The 27,710-nt window shown below is 43.5% G+C and overlaps 1 protein-coding gene across 1 annotated transcript in view; it reads right to left on the bottom strand.

The window, feature by feature from the left end:
- The window catches only part of pdlim2 (PDZ and LIM domain 2 (mystique)), a 31,211-nt gene that overhangs the window by 1,156 nt on the left and 2,345 nt on the right, over positions 1-27,710 (bottom strand). The window contains exons 2-9 of the mRNA XM_030105081.1: positions 21,357-21,477; positions 19,386-19,537; positions 16,714-16,783; positions 16,139-16,290; positions 15,090-15,153; positions 4,667-4,785; positions 889-1,037; positions 139-250 (exon numbers count right to left, since the gene is read on the bottom strand). Coding sequence (XP_029960941.1) covers positions 139-250; positions 889-1,037; positions 4,667-4,785; positions 15,090-15,153; positions 16,139-16,290; positions 16,714-16,783; positions 19,386-19,537; positions 21,357-21,449 — 911 coding nt within the window. The 5' untranslated portion in view covers positions 21,450-21,477. The remainder of the gene's footprint in view (positions 1-138; positions 251-888; positions 1,038-4,666; positions 4,786-15,089; positions 15,154-16,138; positions 16,291-16,713; positions 16,784-19,385; positions 19,538-21,356; positions 21,478-27,710) is intronic.

Below are 27,710 nucleotides of genomic sequence, written 5' to 3'. Positions count from 1 at the left end.
ATCATCATCATCATCATTAATATATGTCCTGTTTTTTTCATCGCAATTATTATGAATCAATGTACATCTTTTCCTCTGGGAAAAATACTGAGATGATAAAGATGACAATAAGCGTGTTTCTGGTGAGTTCAGACTTACACAATGCTGGTGCCACACCTCTCACAGGTGTGGTATTTGCTGACTCCTCCCACAGATGTGGTGGGTTTCGGGGGGTTGGGTGAAAACTTCCCTGGAAACCGCATTGCTGCCTCTGGAGAAACACACACACAAGACACACATTAACGGAGGTGCTCATAAAGATGTCCTGACATGCTTGTGCATCTCTGTTCATCACATCAGCGCTCTGCCTTCACAGGTCGCTGTCAGAGGAGCTTGTTTGTGTTTCCCCGGCAGTCGTCACCTGCTCAGCGCCCAGGGGACACGCTTCATGAACTGGGCTCCCAAACATCGGTCATTATCACGTCATGAAAGAATGTTATCGTGGTCTGGTTTTATTTTCACCGCTGTTTATCAAAGCGAAGGTGGGAAACCGCAAGAGAGATGCTTTCCATGAGGGACGTTTAGGAGAAACTGCAAACTGGAGGCCCGCGCTTCCTCCAGCCTGCAGTGACGCTCATATGAAAGTCAGTAAGTCAGTCCTGTGTGATGCATGATGTATACATTACAGAATGACATGTTACCAGCAATCAATCAAAAACTGTTTCTGCATCCAAATGTGGTGTTTCTCATTTTGAATTTTCCCATTTAGCAACACACTGAAAATGAACAACCACTGTTCCATCTACTCATTTATCCTTCTTTGTAAAACTAGTGCCTCTTTAATAATGGTATTCAGGATATATTTCCCTCGTTTCAATGCGTTTTATTTTACTGAAGAGTTTTTCCGACCTTTCTCGTCAGCTTCCAGGACCTCCTGCAGCATTTTGAAGGTGTTGGACTGACGGGGCGGTGTGCGGGACTCCTTATTCTCCTGGATCATCTTGTACACCTCCGAGTCCTTGTCGAACCGCTGCATGACAGACTCAGAACTGGTACTGCTGCATGAGAAAACGAAAACACACCGGAGGTCAGTGCATTCAAACACGACTCAGAACGGCAGTCCAGGCTGGTCAACCCATCCTGCCATCAGCTTGTGTCTCTCAAGAGAGACTATTCCAATCCAAGAAACATGTATGAATTTCTCTCCGAAGCAAACTAAATGGATCAAAAGTCCAATTTTGACACAGAGCATGGCAACAAGAGAAGATATAAGCTAAGCAGTCCGTCAAAACAAGAACAAAGAAACACTGCACTTGTGATAATGTTGGCAAATCTATGCACAGGACAAGACAAAGACCAGTGGCTCCTTTTACAAGCAAAGTCTTTAAAGCTAGTCTGGTGGAAAGGTCGTTACTTTTTACTGCTGCTTTCATTGATGTGTGAGGCTGAACACCAGCTCCCCTAATGCACCTTTCCATAGGAGACATATGTGTTAATAAAAACAAAATCTAAATTAATAATTTAGACTGCATTTTAAATGCAGCATTTTCTTCTTGTGTTCACCTGAAGCTCTCTGAGTGTTTGTTGTCAGTAGGAACCAGTCGGCTGGGTACACACTGAGGCCAGGTGTGGCGTGTTTGCTTCCCTGCACCTGTAGGAAGCTTGTCAGTCACACGTTAACCCGACCGACTGTCCCACCTGTTGTCACCTACAAAAACAACCACAAATATGTGCTCGTTCACAGACACCTGTGGCGTTAAGAAGCAGCTCCGAGGAAAAGCCTTCAACCTCACACTGCTGCGATCCAACATACAGAAGCAGAAATTAATATATTTTTAATTTCTTCAGGACAAAAGAAGTTATTTTCTACAAAGATCTTTCAGTTCAATGAAATACAGACGTTGATTATGATTTTAAGTTGAAGCTGAGTAGTATATTCATTGTTTAAACTTGAGTTTACCTCACTGTAGAAATTAACAAGCTGGTGAATTTGCATCACATTTTTCGGGCCACTTAAGAGCTCACATGCAGATGCTTGCTAGTCTCAGACGTTTGCCTCGAGTGTGTTAATCTGCAGATTGAGATCATGTGACAGACTTGGCTGGTGAAGAGCATTTCACTCTTCATTTCACCGTCTCCTGGATTCTCTGTGAGGATCAGGGTCTAACTGTGTGGTCCACAAACCGGGGACAGAGTGTTGCATGCAAGTGTGTCATTGTGCTGCAAGAGAGCAACTACAAATGTGCTCTGAAACGTTCCATATCCTGCAAGCATGCCTGGTTATGACTTTTATGCACTCTTAAGCTCTTCTCTGTTGAGCTTCAGGGGTTGTTTCCTCATTGCATCAACATGGCTGCGACAGGACACAGCAATACAACAAAAATGTGGCCGAAACAAATGCTCCGACCCGTCTCTCTGCATCAGTGAACAGAGTTTAAATTAAAAACAGACCTCTGAAGCACACCCTCATGTCCAGCTCCACCCTCAGCAATGCATTTCCCCTTTTCCTTTTGCTTACCATCCCTTCTGACATGCAATCCCAAAACAAATAGAAAGTCTGGGTCGAACGGGAAGAAAACAAATAACAGAACTGAGGGTCAGAGCAAATGGCGTGCATCTGTGCAAGCAGTGGAGTGCTGTATAAGCACACAGTATTCACACTGTATGGGAATGTCAGACTCCTTTCTGGGTACTACTGTGCTTTCAAATGTTCTTCACATCTTTTGTGCATTGTCTACAACCGAGTCAACCGTGTTCCCGGCTTCAAGAGGAGCAATGATAATGACGAAGTCTAAGTGAGGACTCAAAGAACCGTGAAGCCAAATCGTCTAGGATTGCAGCACTAAATCAAAACCACATTTCTGTAGGTGGTTTCCCTGCAGAACACACATATGTCAAACTCTGGACAAAAGAAATCAAAATGACAACACTCACCTCAGAGAGAAAGAACAGGGGGAAAAAAAAAACAGAACCAAGCGAGGGAGCACAACTACTGCAACAGCCCTTTTATTTCTAACTAGAACAACACAGAGCGCACCATTGATTAAAGCACTATCAGCAGCCAGGGAGATGCAGAACACACACCTCTATCTAAACCAGACGAGACAGAAAAACAGGACTGACTGAAAGGTGTGCCCTTGGGGTGAAACTCATTGGCCAGGCAACACGAAGGGGTGGGCTTATGGGCTGTTACCGAGTCTGTGATTGGCTGTGGAGGAGGAGTAAGAGGAGGTCTGCAGAGCAGGCTGGGGGCTCCAGACTGGGGGCCAAACGGGGTGTGCTAAAAAAAAAATCACTCTTTTTTTGGGAATATATGGTGTTTGGATACGTCTACAGCTGCTGACACGTCATATCACTAGTCGTGGTCACCCGGCGGGGAGAAACGGGGGCCAAAGTCAACTGTCGTGCACTGTGAAAACACAGGCACCAGGTTCTCAAGCAGAGAGAGACAACACAGAGGGTTACGTGCAAGAAAAATGTTCATTTCTGCTGAGACAAAAAAAAACATTCCAAACAATGTTAAGAGGGCAGCACCTGCACACTGGGAAATGAGAGAAAACACAGCCGTATCACCTCATCAGGGAGGGCGAGGCAGGAAAAGAGGCAGACTGCAACTGTGCAGATGGACGCAGTTCGGCGTTTCCCAAAGTCTGAGAATTAATTTGTGGTTGTCAACTCCTAATGCACCTGCAAACAGCTCCAAACACCAACGCCAAGCTGCACTGTAGCAGTCAATTTACAAGATGACTCACAATTCTACACTTAACCAACCCTCTGACAGACATTTCACTCCATTTGCACTTTTTACCCACAGGCTCTTAAACACCAACACCCAAACTGCAGAGACACGAAAGCACGAAATCAGAGTAGTCATTAAACAAAGATAATATCAACTGTTTGAGCTCTGTCACAACCTTAAATTTAAAATTGTACTTACCATTTTCACTAATTACATTTACTAGGATTGAATTTTGAAAGTAATATCTAAAGACTCAATTTGATTTCTATTCTGCCAAACTTTTCCAAGTTTCTTAAGTGTGTATTCGTCTTGAAAAGCATGTAATTTACACACATCATTGATCACACAGTATGACGTGGATGTATGGCTTCAACAATTAAACCACCTTCTGTAGAAGGCAGGTGATTTCAAAACATGGATGGTGTGTATCAAAGTGTACAAGTGTGATGTGTGTTTCCCTCAGGGATGTTATAATCCAGTTATTATATTTGTACACTTTAATAAATGAGGCCCCTGGTGGCACTGGCTCCGTGGGTCAGACTTTAAAAGGCCAATAGGAGGCACTGAACGACAGTACAATGAACACACACTGTTCACAGCCCAGCTGTTCCAGAAACGTATGGACACTTTTGCTAGTGCTGTTCACACTGATGCAGACTGGAGACTGGACTCACTGGCCGAATCTTCTGGATCTGCTTTCTGTTTTTCATCACTTCTGGTCACCAGCAGCATTTTTTATTCAACTTTGAGAGAAGGAAGTTGCTCAACAATGCAGACAGTGTTGAAACTCAGAGGTGCAAACAGACAAGTGCCAGTTTCATGAGCTTGTTAGAATCCTTCGTAATATTCAAATGTGCTGTGGGAAAAAGGAGCAGAGGCCACAGCTGGACACTTCTGCAGCAGAAAAACTAGTTTCATACAGTACATAAAGTAAAAAATAGTCTTTACCTGCGTCTAGGTGACATGGGCACGTCCCGATCGACGGGGCTTTGTGGCGAGTAGGATCCCGGTGGTGTGGGAGTTCGGCTGGACACCGAGTTATTCCTGTAGTCTGAAGAGGAATACTCCTGTGGAGGGAGCGAAACGCAACGATGAACGTAAGACAGAGTGAGCACGAATGAAAGTCAAACCGTCTGCAGCAGGCAAAGCCAACTTTCCCCGTCCAAAGGAATCCACTGAGACGGTGTGCAAGTGCTTAGTCCATGACGTAGGCCGTAAAAGACACACACACACACACAGAGACACAAAAACTATGCTCGGGAGGGATAAAGAAATCCGTGCAGAGCGCATGTTCACTTCCTTTTTAATAAGACAGTAGATCTGAGGTGATTTAACTGTGTGAAAGCCTGATGGGACAGAAAGGTCTGTGCCCTAACCGGACTGTGGAGTGTTCATGTGGGCATATATTGTACAACAAATTTAGATCACACTTAATATGCCAAAGTCTCTTTATTCATCTTGAAAAAAAGAGGAAAAATAGGGAGGGGAAAAAATCTCAAAAAAATATTTAAAATCTTTAACAACTGTGTAATCATTGAGCTTTAAGACGTATGAGATTATTAATTTAAGCATATTACATTTAGCTGAAGAGGAGTCCTACTCTTGTGCTCTTTACTACATTATCGTCTCAGGAGCTTGAACAGTTTCAATGAGGAGTCACGCCCAACAGCCGTCTCGTCCTCACTGGTCCTTCTGATTCATCCCAATCACAGCGGCTGCTATTAACATTTCTTATTCTTATCTTGATTACCATTTATAATCCCTGCTGCAGCTTGACCTTTGAGCTGATGGATGAAAGATAGCGTGGCAGCAGATGCTTGGGATCAGCCGCTGCTGTGGTTTGATGGGAAAGGCAGAGCCAGCGAGGGGTCCAATAGTTTCCAGATGCGGCTTGAATCTCACAATTATTCATGGTCGTTAAACGGTGTGCTTCATAACGACATGAGAGATAAGACGGCAGGCTCAGCTGAGGCCAGCGCTTCCTGAATTACAGGATTTTCATAGAAAAAACGGACAAACTTCTTTGTGAACAGAATACTGTATTAACCAACTCCTACCAGACGAGGGCGCTACATACCACTAAATGATTGTAACCTGTCAGGAGTGTGCTCTGTGACTGCTGTTACATCATGGCAACACATTTATATCATCAAGGACACTAGATTAATTGAACTTCAGTCATATGATAAAAGAGAACATCAGCAAGCCAACTGAAACTAACCTTCACTGCATGCCTGCAGCAAACTCTCGGCACACCTGGACTCACTGTGCACGGCACATAAATCACCTCGGACACTTTAACTCCCAGGAATCTCGGTCAACTAACGGTTTTCACTGCAGCAGTCAGGTAGCCTCAAGCCTACCTGTAAGGTTAATGACCTACTGACAGGAAATGTATGTGAAAGTACTGAAACATTCAGAATAAATGTTTTTTTTTTTTTTTTGTATTAAGATAATGGATCAAAACAGTTTCACAACTGCTGGATTACTAGGGAAACAAAACTATTACTCAATTTCAAACGGCCCCCAAAGAACTGGAGGGGACAGTTTCCACCATGAAGATCACAGAGTTTCTCTTCCTAAACCATCAGCAGCTGGCATCAGTGTTACGCTGGCTCCATCCGACGGCTCCACCAGGCTCTTTACATCCCAGACTGATGCTGCAGCTCCAAGCTGACAGTGACGCGGACAGAGTCGAAGATTTGTATGTCCAATGCCAGCAGCCGCTTCCAATTCAGAAAACTCTTTGAACAATGTCTCTGTTCCCAATTCATTCCAATTTTCCCTCCTCTTTTCCTCAGTGAGTGAGCAGATTAGTGGTGCATGCCAGGAAGCCTTTACCAGAAACGACCATAGGGACATCTCCATGTGATTCCTCCCAGGATAAACCCAGCATAATAAAGTCATGGCTCATAAGATCACATCTTTCATATCATCAGAGTAGAGAAAGGAGACGTCCGTGTCCTCTCCTGCTGTGAACCAATCTAAAGGGTACATACCTGACGTACATACACGCTTTAGAGATTCCTTCAGGACGACCTCATGAAGCCATCCAATACATTCAGATGAATCCACACTAATGCAAACCAAGTGTATGTTATATAAGAGTCTGGCTACCGAGTGCGGATCCCCACGCTCTCGGAGAGCGTAACAATTTAAGGATGGAATCACAACTGTGATCTGTGAGACTCAGGAGGAATGCAATGAAGTAAAGAAAAACAAAAAGAAGAAAGAGAGGGAGAGAAAACAAGAACTCCGCTGCGACATGCAGTACCCAGCTGGGATGGAAACCTCCCTCATATTCACAACCAGAGGCGCTCCTCCATCAACATAATCTATTCTGCTGTACACAATACCAGGATTTTATTAGCGTAACCATGGCACAACTGGCAGTGGTTGTAAACTGTCCTCCCCAAAACATCTTTGTTGTAAAACCAGTGTAAGCCATCAGAAGGAATTACCCAGAGCTACAATGCGTTTGGTTAAGTGCATCACGGTGCCAACGATGTGCTCAAGCTTCACGCATCAGCAAACCAAGGGAGGGGCGCGGGCCGGCTGAAGAAAGCCTTTTATTTTGACTTGGATGGAAGCGTGGTCAGAGATGGGAGAGTCCAGCGGGGAAAAACCATCAGCCAATTCTCTGAGGTTCCTGCGGCTGGTGAGAGGAGGAAGCTCTGATTAAAGCTGGACTGAACTGTAATCAGGAGTTCATAGTCAACAAACCCCAGATCATTAAGGCAAGTCGCTGCGATGCTGCGCTGGCGTTTGGCTGAATACACAATATCACATCCAGTTATTCACTTTACAGCCTGCCGTACATGTCTGCCACTTAAAGTTGTTTGTGCAGGAGAGAATCTCAGACTGCAGGCAAACAACATCTCATTTGGGAAAGGAAAAAAAAAAAGAGCCTTGGAAAGAAATACGAACATAATGAGTCACTGGGCCTTACACAGCACATTTCCCAGACCTTCCCATGGTGTTATTTTTGTTGTTGTTCAGTTTTCAAATTTATTTCCCAACTTGCAATACTGCTCGTATTTATCTTTTAGCATTATCAGCTGTTCAGATTGTAGATTAAGAGTTGCCACCTTTTCTATGTGGAGTTATGTTCTTCCTATGCTTGCATGGATTTTTTTCCAGCTGCTAATGTTTCCTTCCACAGTCTAAATACATGCAGATATCTCTTATGTGTGATAACAGCTCTGCAGGACTTGAGTTTTCAGCTATTAATATGCAAACGTTACTATGATTTTAACTTCAGTTTCATGTTTTTAGTTTGTTTCTGAAATTATTTAAAATGTAAAAGAAAAGCAATTTTAATCCTCCACCTTCTTAACATTGTGCTCATCTGCAGCTGGGCAGCTGCTGAAAAGATGTCCATCTGGTTGTGGAGGATTGTGCTAAAGTCTGCTATAGATTTGAATCATCCAATCATCTCGTACTCTCCGCTGACTGATGTTAATAATGAAGACCCTGGAGCCGATCCCAGCATGCATTGGGAAAAAGACAAGGGACAGCTGTGTGGTGACAAAAAGTTAGAAGGCATTTAAATGCTTCAGATCACTTAAAAACCTTAAATATCAAGACATCACACTTGCATCTGTGCCTCCGTATACATGAATTTCTATTGCATTATTAGGTATGGTAGATATGCTGAGGGACGTCACAACACAGATTTATATCAGTTCATGTGATTTAGTTTTCCTATGACTATTCTATCTTTCTAAAGTACCCCTATTGCATCAAAAGAATTTTAATTTTAAAGAAGTTCAACTGAGTTTTTTTTTTAAAGGCTAAATACGGGACATTAAAAAAAAAAAACCTGCAACACTATCGAAAAGAATGCAAGACAATAATTGTAAACAAAGTTGTCTATGACTGGCCACTTGAAGACACAAACAGGAAATGCTGAAGCTGAAGAGATGGCAGCTGTTCCAGATAAAGCCTCGTGGGAGACGGCGAGGACAGTGCCAGCAGAGCAGCCTGCAGTCTGGCTCCAAACAAGCCACTGTGCATCATCATTACCACCCTGCTGCCTCAATTACAGGGCATCGGCCAGCAGCGCATCGAAGCCATGCCTCAGAGGAGCTTGTATTTTGGGAAAGCCTGGTGCTGCAGTAAGAAAGTACTGCAAGTACTCATTCACCGTCTCCGCCACAGACATGACTGCTGTGCAACAATGAGGTGGGGGACACCAGACATCCTGGGCTGGGTAATAATCAGAGCGGTGCGCAGTGTTTCCTATCCTGCAGAGTACCGTGGTGGAGGTCCTGGGCACAGACCTGAGGGCTGAGAGTAACCTACTCGTTATCCACTGTCACTGATGGATCCTGCCTTGTAATTATGTCTGAGCAATGCTGCATGACATTCTGTAACAAATACAAGCCAATAAATTGCTGAACACAGGGCATAGTTTGATATCAGAGTGCATATCATTAACATTCTTGACCTCTTTTACTGCCTCACAGTCCATGAAGGGCCCAGGGTCTCGGACTACACCGACTAGTCTAAAGATGATATAACATGGGCTGATGAGCTGCTGACTGTGATTAAAAAAAATAAACAAAAAAGACAACTGGCTGCTTCAACTGCTGAGCTCATGTCCTCAATTAAACCTGTCTTTAAAGGAAAATTTAGTCTTCCCAAAGAAAATCAAGACTTCGAATAAGAAAAGGCATGTAAAAGTTCTAAACACAAACAGCACAAAGTCCAGACTCATTTAAACTTTTTCTCCTTAATCCCTCCATAACGCTCCCCACATATACATTCTTGGCATCAGCTTACAGAGCGCTGCATTCAATAACGTGGAATAAAGTGACAGATCTTTGTGATTGCAGCACTAATACTGCCTCCTGTCTCCATTTGTACACCGCGACGGCCACACACCGTCAGAACGCTCCAGATATAAACCATATGTATGAGATTAGAGGCCAAATGAGCAGCACAGAGATGAAGACAACAGGATGATGGCGAGGACACTATACTTCACTGTCAGTGGCTACAGCTTCAACTGTCTACACAGTAAACATAAAAGCCACCTTCAACTATTCTGATATGCCAACAGATGTGAAACTACATCCACAGTATACTTAACAAAAACACCAGTTACTTATGAGGCGTGGTTTTTATCTTTGGTTCAGGTGGTAAAGGTAAACAAACACCCTACTTGTGTAAGAAGCGTCACTAATTGCATGCAATAAGGGTTTAAAGAGGGCAGTGCATTGATGGAAATTTAAAACATACCATTTTATGTTTTCTCGCACAGCATTGCTGTCTATCTGTACATTTCATTTCAGTTTTTCTCTTCAATTTCATGTCTGTCATGAATTAGAAACACACAGAACTGAAGCCATGAAGACACTTGCGTGTATTTGCCTGACATCGGAAGAGATGTAATAACGGAGGTTTTCCTTCCAAATCCAAACGTAAGTGATGAGGCTGTTAAGGAAATGTAAGGAGAAGCTTGTGTCAACATCAAGGTAATAAAATAAAGAGGTCAGAAGTAAAGAAAGTAAATTCTCTGAGGACATGCCGAAGCAGTTGGAGGTGTCATACTGTAGGTGGTCTCAGAAAGGCTCTCATCCAAACTGGACTCGGATTCATCCCTTCTTGTGTCTGAGAGCCCACTCACAGAATAAGGGCACGATGAACAACAGATTTTCTCATCTCTATTAAATTCCCTGAATGGCTCTGACTGCAGCAGCATATCAGGCTCATTGGACATCTGGAGTCTATTATGGGTGGAGGAAAAAAAAATGACTGGACATCTTGATACTTCCAATTATGGCCACCCAGATACCTGTCTACACACATACCATTCGATAAGACAGTAGCAAGTGAGACAGGCTGAATTCCAGGTTCATAAGACTGTCCTATCAAGCTGGCAGGTTTCGATACTGACTTCTTTCCACTTATCATTCAATAAAAATTCCTTCACAAAGATGGCACTGCATGAGACAATATGCACACTTTACAGCTCTAAGTGAAGGAGTCCAACCCAACAATCATTTACAAGAATTTTCACTAATGGCTAAAACACAAATCTGAGCTGTCACCAGGTTTAGCATTTATAGAGTCTCAGAGCGGCAGAATTATTTTCCAGTGTTAACTGCAATATGTCATTCTATCTGCTCGGAAAAAATGATTTACGACGAACAAACGTATCCCTAGCAACTACTACCCTAAAACGGAGGAGTTATTCTGTGTGAAACTGGAGGAACATATGCTGGCATGTATATTTTTGTTGGCACGAACACACTGAGGGGCAGTTAGACTCTTCAATCCCTTGACAACAACCATAGGAATGTTGACATATCGCTCAGCCACCTTCGTAAACAGCACCAACTAGTGAAAAGGGCCATCTCTCCAGGCCAACGTTCCCCCATAAAACTCGCACGACCCGCCGTCCCTCGAGTGCACCCGGGGGCCTGGAAAAGCCCGGGGAATCAAAAGTGCCCCAGTTTGCTTTTCCACTCCAGGGGGAAAGAAAAACAGGCGTTCTGATCAATCGGTGGGGATGAGGAGAGGCATGCTGCCCGCGGAGCGGCCACAATGGACCCCAAGCTTAGCGCGAAAGTCCACGTGAAAAGGCCTCGCGCTGTCCCGTCACAGAGCTCACTGTGCAGAGGAGGAGGAGAAGAAGAAAACATCCCTCCGCTGGAGCCACAGCCAGCGCGGCTCCCCGGACGCTGGCTTGGCTTAGCGGAGCATCGACGTGCCAAGCCAAACAAGAGGCCCACTCAAGTCAGACCTGAAATAGTGCATCATTCCAAGTAGTCATCAAGTCTGCAATATGCATGCCTGTATAGAGAACTGGAGGAGGCTGTAGGTAAGGTGCATTTATATCAAAAAAAAAAAAAAAAAAAAAAAAGCGTATGCAGTCCAAACTTTAACATGTAACTGCCATAAAATCCATGTCTATTCTTGAATCTAAAGTATTTATTACATGGCTAAAGCAATGACCGCAGCGTTGCACTGCAGTCCACCACAGCCTCCAGAATAGAGCAGCATGATGGACAGGGCAGCGAGGGGCAGAGCAGTTCTGGATGGATACCTACCCAGCCCTTTCTGGATGAAGAGCTTAGTGGCATCCGATGCAGCCAAGGCCAGGCCACCCAATTTAGCAGAGACCGGAACGATTCGGTCTGTGCTGGCCCAAAACCGCGTGTCACCCTGCTGAAGCTGCCCATCCTGCACTAGGATGGATATTTATAAAGAAACCTCCGTATCCCGGCACAGGATCAGGCGCCCGCTAAGTCAACCCTCAGGAACCTCAATGCGCAGCGACTGCGAACCCAGACGCAGAGCCTGGTCGTAACGTCCCAGTGACGGGTCATGTCTCGTAAAAAGCAGTTTGGTTTTGGACCAGCTCAGGGCAACAGAGATCCCCGTTGTGGTCACTTTTTGACGATATAAACAGATGCTCTGAATCTTGACGTCTCCGGCCAGTTCAGATACAATCCCTGACTGGGCTGTCAGGAATTTTAGAGGCACTCGCTTCTTTTGTCATGATGTTCAGCACAAAGATATCAGCCAGTGACACCACGATGAAACGCAACACCCAGAACGTCACAATTCTACTTCCAACTTCACCTCTAGAAATGCAAATTACTATAATTTTACAGTAAAAATCGGATGTTTAAAGCAGAAGCAAAGCTTCTTGGGGGTCTAGGAGACAGACGACCTGAGCCTGGGCTATCATATATAAGTAAATGATGAACAGATGAACAACCCAGTGCAGGACAGGCTTATTATGTTCAACCAGTCATGCAAATGCACCAAATACTTGTCAAACTTCAGCGGCGCAAAATATCCAAAGTTCATCACACAGAATTTGGTTTCTGTGAAGAAGATACATAGCCATTCAAGGCATGATGGCTTAAGTAAACTTATATGGGGAAAAAAAAGAAGTCAGCGGAGTCCCTGGTGATCAGTCCGCTCGATCCCAGCACCCTTTGTTCCAGCCTCCATCACACAACAACAAGCCTTGTGAGACGAGGGGAAAAAGCAGCGCCCGCCTTCGACAGCATCTGCCATCACAGCCACTATTGTACACAGGCCTTTTCTCAGGATATCCAACACCCAGGAAAATGGAGGATCCTGTTGCGCATCCCTCTCTCTGCACTCAGGGAGCCAAAACAGGGGTGGAAAAGCCTTTTAGGAGCTTTTCACTGAGGTTGATCACCTGATACAGCAGCTCTCTGCACCTCTCGGCCGGGACAGAGGCCCTTGTCATGGAGGTTCCACATCTCGGTGCTCACTGGGATGCTGTGTTCCTGCCAGCCCAAGCAGCATAATGCACAGTGTACCCAGCGCAGGCCTCTTCCCAGCCGTTTCCCCACCGAACTAATCACAGCACTGCAGCAGGAGGATCATCGAAACTTTAAAACCAAAGTAGACATCGCTTGGTGGAAAGGGGTCAGCCAAAACCAAAAACTCTATTCCACCAGGCTGATTTAATTTAAACATACAGAATGAACTGTCAAAAAAAAAAAAAAAAGTCTCCCAGAGGCTACAAAACAGATTCCAATGTTAGAAAAATGAGAGAAAGAACAAATTTCAAAATGGCAAGAAGATTGGAGGAGAAGAGGTGACTCCATAAATACCACAAACATGTGAGTCCGTCCCATCAGGAGCTCAGAGCTGGCGGATGCTGATGGAGCCGTCAGCCACAGCAGCGCTCCTAATGCACGTCTGGTTTTCCCACTTCCACTCAGCTCCATCATTGTTTTCAGGCAACCACATAACTCCTCAGTGGGTTGTTGAACGTGACGTTAAACCATCTGAATCCCTCTTTTAGATATACGATGTTGATTTTATGTCAGTAAAAAGAAATATGGCAGACATGATGTATTTATTCACTGCAGTGGCCAAAATACAAGGAACACAAATAAAAAATGAACCAATTAATAAATTCATTATTTTTCAAACTTTGCAGCACAGTTCAAAAACAATACAATTCCCCTTTTTGCATGTAAAACTTAATTTTTTTTCTCCCTTAACTCAAATGCAGTTATTTAAAACCCCATTGAAATAAATGGTTTAGCTGGGACCCACACACCCTTCACAGTGCGAATTAACTTTTAAAGAAAGTCGCTCAAAGCTTGTCAGGAAATAATGGTTGCATCCTCAATAACCCCATTATAATCGGGTTATATCACGACTGTATCAGCGCTCCACAGCGTTCAAGACCCGAACGGCTCCGACGTCAGACAAAAAGCCACAGATACCAGACGCTGCTGTGCGTGACGCTACATCTGAATCCATTTTAAGATGTGAATAACACAAAGAATGCCAAACGCGAAGTAAAATCCTAAAAGGGAACCTTCTCAGCCTGCTGCCTCCCAGAAGGAATGCTTCAATGTTTTGAAGTTCCAACCTCTGCATATTTATATAACATTTTGTAATGTCCAGAGATATAAAAATGGATGGAATTCCTTGTGTCGCTACCAGAGGTCTTGTATGTTTTTTCCTGCTGTCATCTGACATGTTCTGTCTCCAGTGAGACAAATGCCTGAGATCGAGTAAGTAGCCATAGCTCAAATAGCTCATGATGAACTTTCCCACAACATATTTTCTCTTTAACCCGCCGAGGTCTCTGTAGACACCCGAATCCCCCTTCTTTGGTTTTGTAGCTGGAGCCGCAAAAAGACGCAGCGTAGCCTGGCTGCACTCTTATGATAACCCTAAGTCTGAATTTCACTTCCTTCCATTTTCTGAAGCCGACTGAGTCCAACGGGACTCGATTCAGACAACTAAAGGTTAAGGCCACTGCCATGATGGAAAGCATATCATTTTTTTTTTCACTTGGAACAGCTTGTGAATGAAACGGCTCCAGATTGGTGCTTAGCTTTACGCCAGATATTTTCAAAGACTGACCTTTGAAGTTTGTACACTCCCTGCTATAAAAATGTCAAACCCTTTCTTTATCCTGCCTTTACAGTGAAGTGCACTTTCAGTGCATTGTCCACAAACAGTCTAGGGTACCTTCTGTGGCATCGGAGACTAACAATTCAAGGCGGAAGGCGGTGTTATTCTTGCAGACTGGACTGCTGCAGTCAAAATAAATAGACTCCACAGAGCAAAAGCAAAAAGAACAGAAACGCTGAACTGTCTGAGGGAACTGCAGTCAAACTGCAGCTATATATGTACCATTGAGTCACTTTGTGAGCGTGACTTTGCATACGTCTGTGAAGTACGTGCACCAAGACAAAGAGCAAAGCATCTACTTTTACTGAAACAATTAAGTCTAATGTGCGTTCACTACACTGTAAGGATTTTATCAAAATGGCTGCACAACCTGCACACTTGTTTATTTTGTTCAGTGTATGAAACGATGCAAGATTAAAAAGAAGATTTTGCTGAAACCAACCTGTGAGAGAGGTCTGGACAGTCTGTGCATCTTCTCCTCTGGGGACCACGAGCGCAGCTGTACACTGAAATACAGGAAGAAACGACATTTACACTTAACGCAACACACAGTTTATAGAATGTAAAGCCAACAACACATTCTGGAATTTTTTTCTGTACCAACTAGGTGTTATAGTAATATCTTTATTATCTTTTTATTAAAAAGCTCACTCATGTGTACTGTGTGCCTGATGTATATGTATAAAAGTTTGAGACATAATTTGAGGTGTATGTATGTGTATACATTTGCTTAAATTTGTCTTTTTATATCCAATATAAAGAGCATCACAACTGGTTATCAATCTGAGAGGTGTGACATAAATGAAGACCAGCTCCTTGACTTTACATCTTTTAAATCCATGTGTATCATACTTATTTGATAGCTGTGATTCAGATTAATTGATGTACAACTGTAATAGGAATGTGGATAAAATCGAGTGCTGAGCCGAAGTAAATGTGGTTTGAACTGTGACCCACTAAACATTTTCCAGGACAGTTAACAAATGTCAGAACGCAGAGAAAGTGTGGTGAAGCTTCCACATTCTGCCTTTTGTTGGAGTGAATGCAAACGGAGGAATGTGATATCCTGTGCATATCCTTTGTTACTACAGTACAATCCCGTGGCTCCACTTTCTGTCTGTTATTCCCGTACCTATTGACTCGCCCGTTGTGGAGTCAAGAGAGCACTTGCAGCAGCCTTTTGTCCAGATACAAGCCTATTTAAGCAGTGAATGGCCGGGCTTCTAAAAAAGCCCCAACAGTCCACACGCAAATCACAGAGCTCTAAAATGTCTGTTTCTACACCACGACCACGCTGAAAGAATTCCTCTTTGATAATAACTTTCAGGATTGTACAACAAATACACACGTGTGAGTTTTCATTTTGTGTCGTCCTTTACTTTTGTTGTAACAGAAAAACAGAAAATTGCTCAAACTGCATCAGCTGTGAAATCAAATCAAATCTGGCCGGCGTGCTTCACTGAAATGAAAGGATGAGCTGAAAGGCGCTACCTCTTGTTCATGTTTGGTGCCAGCTGCTCCTTCTTTCCATCAGGGCTGGCTGGAGGAATTGGTGAGTACGGTCCTGGGGACACAGATGCCGGGCTGTAGATGTTGTAATCTCTATAGTTCTGGTTCTCGTCTCGACTCACTATTACGGCCTCCTGTAAAACACGTCAGAGGAATATATGAGTGCGTTAACGTATGCTGAGCAGAACTTTTACAACCTGCATTGCCAACAAGCAGCGGCAAAGATAAAGTTCCAAATGGGAACAGTATCCGCTAGAAAGCAAACACATGGCACACACACACACACACACACACATAAAAGTATCGAGCTAAAACACTTTGTATTCAGTATCAGCCATGTTTCATCCTCAGAAATATCAATGGACATGTACTGAACGACTGGAATCTCTTGGACTGCTGCTTTCTGAGGACACAAAAATGTCATAAACAGATGTGTGAGGCGTCCGTTCGGTGACACACACTGCAGGGGCCGAAGAAAGTCCCAGAGAAAAGTAGTGAAATTGTTCAGTAATCAATGCAAACTTTAACTTAATCTCCAGAGGAGCCTCGGCACTGACCTGGAAGCGTCCGGTGAGCTGTTCAGGGGTGCTGATGCCGTTGGTTTGTCTACGGTTTGAAGGTTCAGGTCTTAAAATAGGCAGAAAACCACAGAGAGAGAAAATGATTGGCAACAGTAACAATATGTGACAACCCAAAGTTTCAGTCTCCAGCCATGCGTCTGGGAAAATGTCACATCTTATTTCTGCAGAACTTCAAAAACTAAATAAAAAAAAGGGGGAGAGAAAATAAGGAAAGCCAGTTCAGGATTCAAGTTAAATAATAAGCACAAGTATTTAAAATTGAGTACAAAATAACATGTTAGAAAACTGGAACCAAACTGCAGGGAGAAGGAAAGTCCATTTTTGTAAGGGACATAAAACTAATGAACTGTATTTGAAGTGCAGGGGAGAAGCAACGAAATAGTTTTGATATCTGTGTTGTGTTCTGGCAAATATCAAGCAGTGTGTTTTCATGAATCCTGGAGATTTCAGATGTGGAAAGCCACAATCCTTCAAAAGACTTAGAAAATACTTTCAGACTTTTGTTGTAATTTTTCTAATATAAAACACATTTGGATAATTTCCATCTTTGAATTTTTCTGGGAGTAAAATATGGGCTGTGTAAAAGTGCCAATGCAAACACACGCTGCCCCCCTGGCTGCAGGGCCAGAGGCTGCCTGCCTCTCGGGTGAGCCTGGGGTAATGAGGCACACAGGAAGGCCTGGATGCCTGTGGTAAATCACCCAGAAACACACCTCTAGTGGCCTTGGCTGCAGACTGCGTGCAAGTGAGAGATGGCAAGAAGACGGAAAACGATCCAGCATACATAAGACCGCGCTTCCCTTCAGACGGATGTCAGTTTTTGCGGGGCTAAAAAAAAACTCCTTCTTTTTTACAACATTCACTCTGTGGCACAGATTTATGATCAGTGGAGAAAGCTGCAGCCTTTAGGCAATGAGAAATATTTAGGTTAGTAATCAGATAAGCGTCTAGACTTTAAGAAAAGACCTGAGGTCAAAGATCTCTTTTACAGGAGATGGATTAGTAGTAAATAAAAGAAAAAAGAAAGCTTTCAAACCGCAGTGATATGACACTAACAAATAAACATTTGAAACGGTACACCGATACTAGCTGTTCGCAGCTGTCAATGGAGACACCTGCCTCCTTTCACTAAAGTGAAATTTAAGAACACTTTTTTTTTTCCCTTAGAAGTGAAATTAAACACTTCATATCCAACCAGAGCTCAAGAAAACACGTATCCACAAGGAGAAAAACTACATGTGTCAAGCTGTGACTTGTTTTGGGGTTAAGTGTTGCTTTAGTAGACTCTTATCAATTTAAAATGCTCGGTATGAAATGACTGTTTCAGTAAAGTGTCAGTTCATTCAATCTATTTATGTACTCGCGACTAAAACTAGAAAATCTGGTCAAACCAACCATGAATCACAAAGAAAGTATCAAAATAGTATCGGAGATGGACGTCCATTGTTCTCTGTTTTCGGCTTAGTTGTGTGGCAGAGCTCCACCAAAGAACAACAGAATCACAGTGAAACCGTGTCGGCCAAAGATGCCCATCGCCAACAATTCAACCCAAACACACTGAACAAAGTCCAGTAGAAGCTGTAAAAAACTGATGGCACAGTTTTATCAAATGAAAATATTATTCCATCCACCTGCTTTCAGTCTTACTAACCACAGGTGAATAAGGAGGAGAGACGCCACTAAACAGTGAGCCGTTCCCAGAACAGCGGCTCCACGGAGACGGCTATCAAAGGAAAGGCTCGATAGGAAACGCCACATCCGTGACGAAACCCCGTCCCCACATCAATGCAGACGCCGAGCTGGACGGACGGCCCTCTCACCTGGACGAAGACCAGATTAAACATCGCAGGCTTATGCTATTAGTTTACTATTCTCCGGAGGGCTTGTCTGGACATAATTCAATTTGTTAATAAGCCTGACGAGGAGCCTGAGAGAGTCTTAGCGGTGAAAACGAAGGGCGCTTAACAGGGTAGGATTAAAGATATGGCAGAGCTGCACAGTGGCATTGTCCCCGACAGGCCAAGAGTAATGGTGTTGTTTCTGGCTTGGCGTGAGACATGAGGTCAGACGGGAAAAATTCACTCACATGGACATCGGACATCCAAGGAGGAAGTATGTGGAAGCGTACGTGTGTGAGAGCGCGCATGAGTGTGTGTGTGTGTGTGTGTGTGTGTGTGCGTTTGAATGCAATAAGAAACACTTAAAAGAAGAGTGATGGTGGGCTAACAGTGTCAAGAGGTAAGAATTTAGGGAGGATCTTTAATCAAAATGCCAGCCAAGAGCAGTCCGGGCTCAAAGGAAAGAGCTTTGCGGTGGCCAACTCTCTGTCATCCAAATAAGGCCTTGGCCAACCTCTAAACACGCTTTATTAAGAGGGACCAGGGAAGGGAACAGTGTGGCTCTCCTACACGCTGGCATTTCCCCTGATTACAATCACTTGTTTTTTTGTACAGTGCTTGTGTGGAGGAGCTAAACAGTGTAAAGACAGATTAAAGCTGCAGTGTTTGTGGTCTCAACTTGCAAACCCTTCATAAGAGAACCATTATGTACTGTCTGACATGTATATGCATGTACACACAAAATAAAAATACCAACTGATCACAGCAGAATATATCAGGTCAGCAAAAAAACCTGTCCTGTGTCAATACCTTTCCACGAGCATCTGCAGCTGAGTCTTGGAGTTCTTGATCTTGTTCTGGGCCTCCACGTTCAGCATGTCGGCCGTGTTTTCCCCATTGATCTCCAAGATAACGTCACCAGTTTGCAAGTCTGCCTGCTCTGCCTTGCTGCCCCCGTTGACCTGTTGAAAACAAAACAAAAAAGGAAAGAAAAAAAAAAAAAAAAAAAAGGGAATGAGCTCCAGTTAGGTGCTACTGGCCCCAGGTCATGGAAAAATAACACTGTGGATGCTTTTCACCTAAAAAGCACAGACAGCATTTTATCACAGGGCTGTGGATATTTAGATAATATGAGTGGCAAACATTTACAATCCAAAAATATCTTACAAAATATAAACTACAGTCCACTGATTAGACAGTCGGACACCATCGGATTTCACTCACACACGAAACGGAGACAGCGGCGGCCAACAGATTCATGACACCCTTGGGGAGTGATCATTAGTGTGACACTATTTGATGGTTTGACTGGGCTTGACCTTTGCAGCCAGCCTCACCGCACGTCAAAACCAATGCTGTACCACCACATCACAGGGAATTCCACACTAATGGGCCGCAGCAGAGCGGTCGTCACAAAGTATGACAGTTCCCACAAAACGACGTTCGCCTCGCAATTAAAGCCAAAGACGGCTCATAAAGCGAGGAATCCAAAACAAATCCTCAGAGGGGATGAGCGGCTCTCGGTGTGGAAGTGTGAGCGAGGGGAACGATGGTCAACATGCTCAGTTCTGCGTAACAGAGCAGAGATGCCGTGTTGCTGCGGTGCCTTTCCTGATCAGGACACGCCTGGTTTCACATCAACCAAGATTAGTTGGGGGGGGGGGGGGGGGTCTTTTCCAGGGTCTGTGCCCAAGAAAAACAGGGACAAGCTATCTTCCAGGCCAACAGGAATAAAAGAGGGCATCCATGTCATCTGTCTGCCAAGCAGCATTCGCCTTGGATTCCTCCACCCTGCGGCTGTTAAAACTGCCGGGGGGGGGGAGACGGCGGCGGCGGAGGCGGCGGCGGCGGAGTGAGACAAGCCGTTCTCACACTGGCCTTTCCAAACCAATTTCAGCGACATAGTTGCTGTCACTTCACAGAATATGTGGGACATCCGAGACAAGCATCCCCACCGGGGTTGTTTACTGGAAAAGCGGTAACAAAATCAAAACTGAGCAAATCACGCACGAGGCCTGCTTCTCTAGCACGAGCTGTTAAGTAAAGCCAAACACTGAACGCTTTTGAAGTTGAAGGAGCTTGAAACTCCAGCTGTTTGAAGCCCTGGTGCCCTGCCACGGCTTTGCCGTAATTTATCCTTTATGGGCCGAGAAGCTACTGGAGGAATCTCACTGGAAGGGAAAGAAAAAAATAAAAATAAAAAATTCCGTGCTGAGGTGGTGATCTGCGACTGGAGCATGCAGCGGGCAGAACAGGGTGTCTCCGGTATGCCGAAGTTAGCCCAGCAACGTTTCCTGATGCTGTTTACTGCCGCTTACTGTGGGAGTGTTTCCCTTTCTTAAATTTCCATCCTTTCTCCTTCATGGAAACCGACTGAAAAGTGAAATGGTCAGTAAAAAAAAAAATTTAAAAAAAAAACAACCCACAAATGTGCTGAATGTACAGATGCACGTGGTAAAACGAGCAGAAACATAAACCCATTTCGCACATTGCACTCTGAGAAGCAGGAACCTCTCACCTCCCACCTCAGCTTCCACTGTTACTGTAATCAGTGGCTTCCTTCTCATGCAATCTACTTCCATCCTATTCTAACAGGTTCAGTGGTCAAGGAAGCAGGTACGAAGCGGCAGCCGCCATAAACAAAGACAAGAAAAGAGACATGGAGGGTAGGAAGTTGACTTTGCTTGACATGGTTTTGCAGTCTGTGTTTTGACAAAAACAGGGGATAAGGTTTGATAAGGTGTGACCAGGTTCAACAGCAGGGCAGCCGCTGGCAAGTACCTTTGATACGGTTAACGCCTTTTTGAAGTCTCTTCCTCCGCATATTCTGAAGCCCCATGGCGAAGGACCGATCAGGTTCAGCGTAAACGCCATTGGATAAACACACAGTCTGGTCAAAACTCTGAAAAACAAAACAGAAACACAGCAAAGATGTAAATTACTGACATTATGTGATGTTAAACATTCAGCTGGTGAAAGTGGAGTTATCAGACTGACAGGAGAGGATTAATACCGAGCAGACAGTGACCATTTGCATTTAAGCCACCTCTCATCTCCAGCAGCACTTCGGCCTAACACTCCTTTACATGAATTATGCAAGCACATAAGAAATAGGAACGAGAAGAATATAAAAGTAAAACACACATGAATATGGTCACTAAAAACTTTCACTTAGTCTAATTGCTCCAACTTTAAATGCAACAATAACAAACAAACAAAACCTCATACCAGCGCAGCGCAGTGAAGTAAACATTTCTTTGTGGTTGCTGTTGAGTTTAATGTATATGCAAAAAGTACACAATGGTTCAGTGTGAGATATAGGAGCCTTTCATGCCATGTATATGAGAAGAGGCTACATAAATAAACTTCTGTGGCCGTCGGGTCGATTTGTTTAGGAGTCAGTCTATCCCCAGATATCTTATATTGTTCTGCTCTAGATTTGCGTGACTATTTACCGATTCTGCACTCCACAAAGAATGTTGTGAATTTCTGAGGTTTCATGTACATCTGAGCCTGAAGCCAAAAGTGCAGCGAAACCATGTGAAGATTCCGCTGTCCGCCTGGCCATGAACTTGATTCATAGCATTATTCTATTTGTTAAAGGAAAAAATAAATCAGATTAAAGCATCATTCACGGCTTGCTTTGTTCTCATATCTCCGTATGGAACAAATGACTAACTCTAAACAATATTTCTGTTTTCATAGTAAGCACCGACGATCATGTGCCTAAGATTATGTTGAGCCTTTGCTGATTATCTTTATCCATCAAAAATCTAGTCGGTTTCATGACAAAACCAGATGGGAAGCAGATGGAGAGCTTTTAATTACTGCTGAGACTGGAACTTTTACAGTATTGCGTACTGCAGCTTGTGTCTGGTAATGACAGTGTAGTGTGCTCCTCCGTCCAGCTATGGCATAAATATTTATACACAAGAAAAGAAATGAGCAGGTCTGTGTACCTCTCTACAAAGAAAAACTATTTTCCTACTTCATCTGTGTGGATGTGACACGTCTGCTAAAACCAAGCGTATCCAGCATAATGCTGCTCAACACAAACTGCTTTTCTTTTCAGTTTATGAGTTTTCGCAGTAACAAAATCAAATAGTGTGCCTCCTGTTGATATGAACAGACGAGGATCCTGATACAGTCTCTTAAAACAAGATACAATGTGACACAGCAGAAACGAAACATTTTTAAAATTGACACCAAAATTGTCTTGAAAACTCATCCTGGGTTTATTTATACAGCGATCCGAAATAGTGCAGATCTATTTCCTTTTTAAGAAACGGTGGAGGTATTGAGCTTTCATCTCACAGCTTGAGTGCACAAGTTTGCTTTGAGAATTGTGTGAAGTTTGCATGTTTCTCAAGTATTTGCATGGGATTTTTTTTTTTTTGTGTCTCCATCCAATAATCCAGAGTGAGATATTCATTGACTTTCATCCTGATTTTTCAAGTAGCCAACATACTTTGAACGAAAACATCTGAAAAAGCTCACATTTTGATATATCGCTAGTTAAAGACGCAGCAATCTGCAGAATGAAGGGGTCATCAGATTTAACACAGACGTATGAGCAAAACATTATGAAATCCTGCTGATAAAAATTCAGTTTTTAATATTCAAGTTACTCATACTTCTAACATGGAAATGAAAACAAATTAATCTGAAAGAATGCTGGATTATTATTTGTCTGCTGTAACATTAGCAGCCTTGTCCAGAGTGACTTATCCCCACAGAAAAAGACATGCATTAAGTCTACTAAATATTTATAAACAACATCCTCAAAAAGGTTGTGCTAAAGTTAAATGTCACCTTACAAGATCTGCCCTCTCTCTAATGTAACAAAAAGACAGTAATCCAATGTTTCGGTTGCAGCTATGTCAGAAGATATACATTTATGACTTTATTTGTGCCGTAAATTAAGTTATTTGCAGAAACATTTTTGAAGAGAATTTCTAACTGCAGTTCCAGTATGTGCAGACAAAGCCTATAAATAGGTTTAATTACTTAATCTGTGCCTCAAAACTCACCCTGGGACTGATTGGACTCATGACAGAGCATGAATAAGGTGTAAAGTCCCACGAGGGGAGAACAATAATGCTGACAGTCTTTCGTGTCTTGACAGTAACCAGTGATTTTGCTTTACTCGGATGAAGCACGTCTGACTGCATGTGGAGACAAAGAGTTCTGTGGTGGGATGATGTGATGATGGGATAAGCACTTACAGCTTCATAAACACACCACCACCTGCACCGTCAAACACACACACACACACACGCTGTGTCCGTGACTGAAACTCATCTTTCTAAGAAAAGGTGCATTTATTCTCGATGGAGACATTAGTGTAACAGGTAAATTGTAGGTGCACTCAGTGGTGATGACACAAGCCATTTTAAGTACAGACTGCTACTTTCCAACGGAAAAAAGTCTCCGTCAAAACAGTTTTTCTCATTTGTTGTTGTGCAACTCAAAACTGACAGCTCAGTCTCTGAAAGTGAAAGCACAGCTGAAATAATGGTAAATAGCAATAGAAAGAATTTTCATTTAGTCAGTGTTTTTTTTTAAATCTATTACCGCAAAAATGTTTATTCTGAGAGAAGGAAAGTCAGAGATTATGTCTCAATAGCTCCATATACCTATATATATCAAAAACGTATTGTCGATATGAATGTGTGAAATATCAATATCCTGAAAGACTGGCTGCAATAAATCATGTTTTAATGCAGTGTGCATTCATGACATATTATATTTGGTCTATCAGAGGAAGGCCTGATGCATGAGATGAACACCCACTCAATGTGTCTGAGCTCACCGTGTGTGAAATAATAACAAAAGAAAGAAAAAAAAAAAAAAACTTCATGGGCCAGTCACAACTGATTTAAATTAAATCAAAAGAGTGACGTTAATTCTCCAAATCTTTCACAAATCATTGCTACCCTAATATTTGAAAAGATGTCACCCTGATCTCAAGCATCAATCATAAAATGCGCACTGTGCAACACGGTGAACACAGCGCCACTCCTCTGCAATGTGAATTATCTCAATCTAAGGTGCCGCAAAGGTCTCACAGCCATTACATAATCAGACAATACAAACTTCCAGAAAACAGGAGGAACAAAACAAGGCAGACATCACAGACGGGGCTGGAGGAGATCTAGGACAGCAGCCACGCTGCTCCCTGAAATCCTTCCACACACTGGCCCACTTCACGGCAGGCGCATTCCACAAGTGTTTGGGACAAGCAGCGCAGGCCGAGATACTCATTAACAGTCTGGGCCAATTAGCAGGGTTACCAGGCTCACCATCATTAGGGGCTCTTAATTGCTGCGGCCTCCAGAAATAGGTGCAGTTGTGATAATGACAGGGAGCAGCTGCCCCAAACTTTCCCAGCCTGCGGGGGTGTCATTAGCACCATGAGCCGCGGCGGCTTCTCCTATAGCGTGGCCATTATCGGGCCAGCGCCCGGCTAATTCTCTGTGTAAACCTTCGCCGGTCGCATCATAAAAATGCCAGTGGTGCACAAAGTGAAAGGAGAGGAGGGGGAAAGTATGCAGCAGAGCGAACACACGGTGGAAAAGAAAAACAGCACTTTGTGGCAGCCGAGGATAAGTGGCACGCTCACGCGCTCCGTTTAATTAGCCACTGATGAGCTTTTAAGAGGCGGCGCTGCTGCTGGATAAAGCAAAGTGCTGAACAGGGTTCGATGCGGCCTCGCCGTCCCACCAAAGTATTGGTGGGCCGTTGCCAGAGAAAATAAAAGGTGAATTCCCTTCTGGTGACATCTCGCCGCTTTTGTTACCACCCTAATTTGACAGCACAATTCAACAAGCCCGGCACAATGAGAGGAATTCTAGTCATGGAGTCAGTCTTTCAGTCCGGCTTCAGTCACACAGCAGGAGATCAGAAGGAGGAGAACGGAAACTGGTCCTGCAGCTCGAGTGAGAAACTCTCGCTTCCGACAAACAGCAGGCAGGTTTAAGACTCACCTGCATACCAACAAACAGCGTGTTGTCACGTTTGACTACAGCAGGCTCCATCGTCTGGAGACGGGTTTCCTTTTTGGCTCGCATACTTACAACAACACATCCTGCACATTAATCTAAAGTAGTGTTACTTAACAACACTGCTTTCCATTCAGAATATGTGGAGAGTTTCCAAGTTCTCCCTACACATGAATGACTTCTCTCCAGGTACTTTGGTTTCCACCCACAGTCAAAAGTGAAAACATCTATTCGATGATGATTAAAATGTGTGTGTGTGTGCCTTATAAAGGACCGGTGATCCGCCCAGGGTATAAGATAAGAACCTTCTGTCTTCACTGAAATTAAAATTACTAACCTGCTTTTAATCAAACTCAGATCTAAATGGACTTCCAGCAACACAACAGCATGCCATTGTTCTCAATCCTCTTTCCAAACATGAAAAGTCTCACTGCCAGCAACGGCAGAGGGCAGGCTGATTGATCTCTGCTCCAGAAGAGTTCCTTTAATCAAACTAAAAATGAACGAGACAAGTAAACTGATGCCATAACATATATTCATGCTCAGTTAAAACTATTTTGTTCTCTTGGGATCATTACCTTTATAGAATTGCTAGTCTAATAAACATCAAACCTAATTGGTAGACAACATTTATGAGGCCAAATGTCCTTTCCTCAGGCAATGCAATTAGAAATGGTACCAGTCAGATCTGAAATCCAGACGGTTTGTTATTAGAAGCTACATCAAGCTTTAATGATATCAGACCAGGATGTTTGCTGTAAGCTTGACAATTTTGCTCCTTCCAGTTCAAAAGATGGATAAATAGTGGTATTAATGACTGACGTACACCTATTCTGCCGCAGGCATCGTCACAGACTTGGACATTTTGTGTTAGATGTCCTCCCTGCCCCTCCCTTTTGTCCAGAATATTACCGATGAAGAGCCATAACAACAATGTGCTTGGCTGTTCTGCTGCGGTGGAAGGAAACAACCCTCGGCGGTGCCAGGACTGATGAGCGCAGCAGTGACTTCACTGTATTTTTCTTTCTACAGGGACATTCTTGCTCTCTGGGGGGAGTTCCAGCCCGCTGTGTACACACTGCTCAGGACCACTCTGGCACTTGTCATGTCTTTGAGGGATTGTCGCTACAGGCAAAACCAGACGGGAGAAGTATGAAGGGGAAAACAGGCCTTTTGAAACATTAGATTCAAGACTCGCTGCTCCAACATGCAGAGTTCCAGGGGTTTAATTTACATTCGCACAAAACGGTTCTTCTCACTGGCCAGTAGCTCCCATATCATGGAAGATCAGAAGTGTGAATTCCGTCTTACACAACCAACATATTTCACCATCCAAAACAAGAAGTTAGTGAGTGGAAACCGCGGTGCCAAAGTCAGACTTAAGCTCTTCCGTCGCCTTCATAAATGTGTCTGTCACAATATGTTTCCTGGTTTTGTCCTGAGAATAAGAAAAAGAAAAAAAAAAAAGACTTCGCACAACGAATAAGAAAAACACATGCTTGAGTGTGAAGGTGAAAGATGTTATTCTGAATTTAACCTTTTGGCATTAGGGTGTAGTCCCGTGAGGACAAACCGAATGGAGTGAAACCTGCGAACACAAGTCTGAAACTATGCACGTTCCTGGGCCAGCAAAAATTATTTAAAGATGAGTCATTAAATTTAACATGCATGTCACAACACAGTTAAGGCAACCAGCAGTTGACGACTGTATTATTACTTAACACCGAACAAAATAGTTTCAGGAGATATTCTAATGAAAGCCTTGAAAAAACATGGTATAAAACGACCAACTCCTGCCTTTACGCCATTCAGAGAACCATTTGTGTCATTATGTTTAACAAAGCTAATCCCAAGACTTAACACCTCATTTACTCCATGGAATGGCAGGCTTTAACCTTTTGTGCAACACTGGAAATTAAATATTCTTGTCACTTGTGCGGCATTAAGATTAACTGAGTATACTGTATTGTGTGGCGCTTGGACCCGACCACCTACAGCAGGGCTTCGCTTCTCCCTCAGTTACAGAGAGACATTGTACTCTCAGCCAAAATCCACAGGATCGAGATGGACAAGCGTCGGCTCTCCAACATGCTAATGGTGAGAGAGCGGCTGATGAGCATAGCAGACGCACACG

This window comes from Salarias fasciatus, chromosome 12, assembly GCF_902148845.1.
Source record: "Salarias fasciatus chromosome 12, fSalaFa1.1, whole genome shotgun sequence".
NCBI classification, from domain to species: Eukaryota; Metazoa; Chordata; class Actinopteri; order Blenniiformes; family Blenniidae; genus Salarias; species Salarias fasciatus.
The sequence above is the reverse complement of the archived record's forward strand: the minus strand, read 5'-3'. Positions and strand labels throughout refer to the sequence as shown.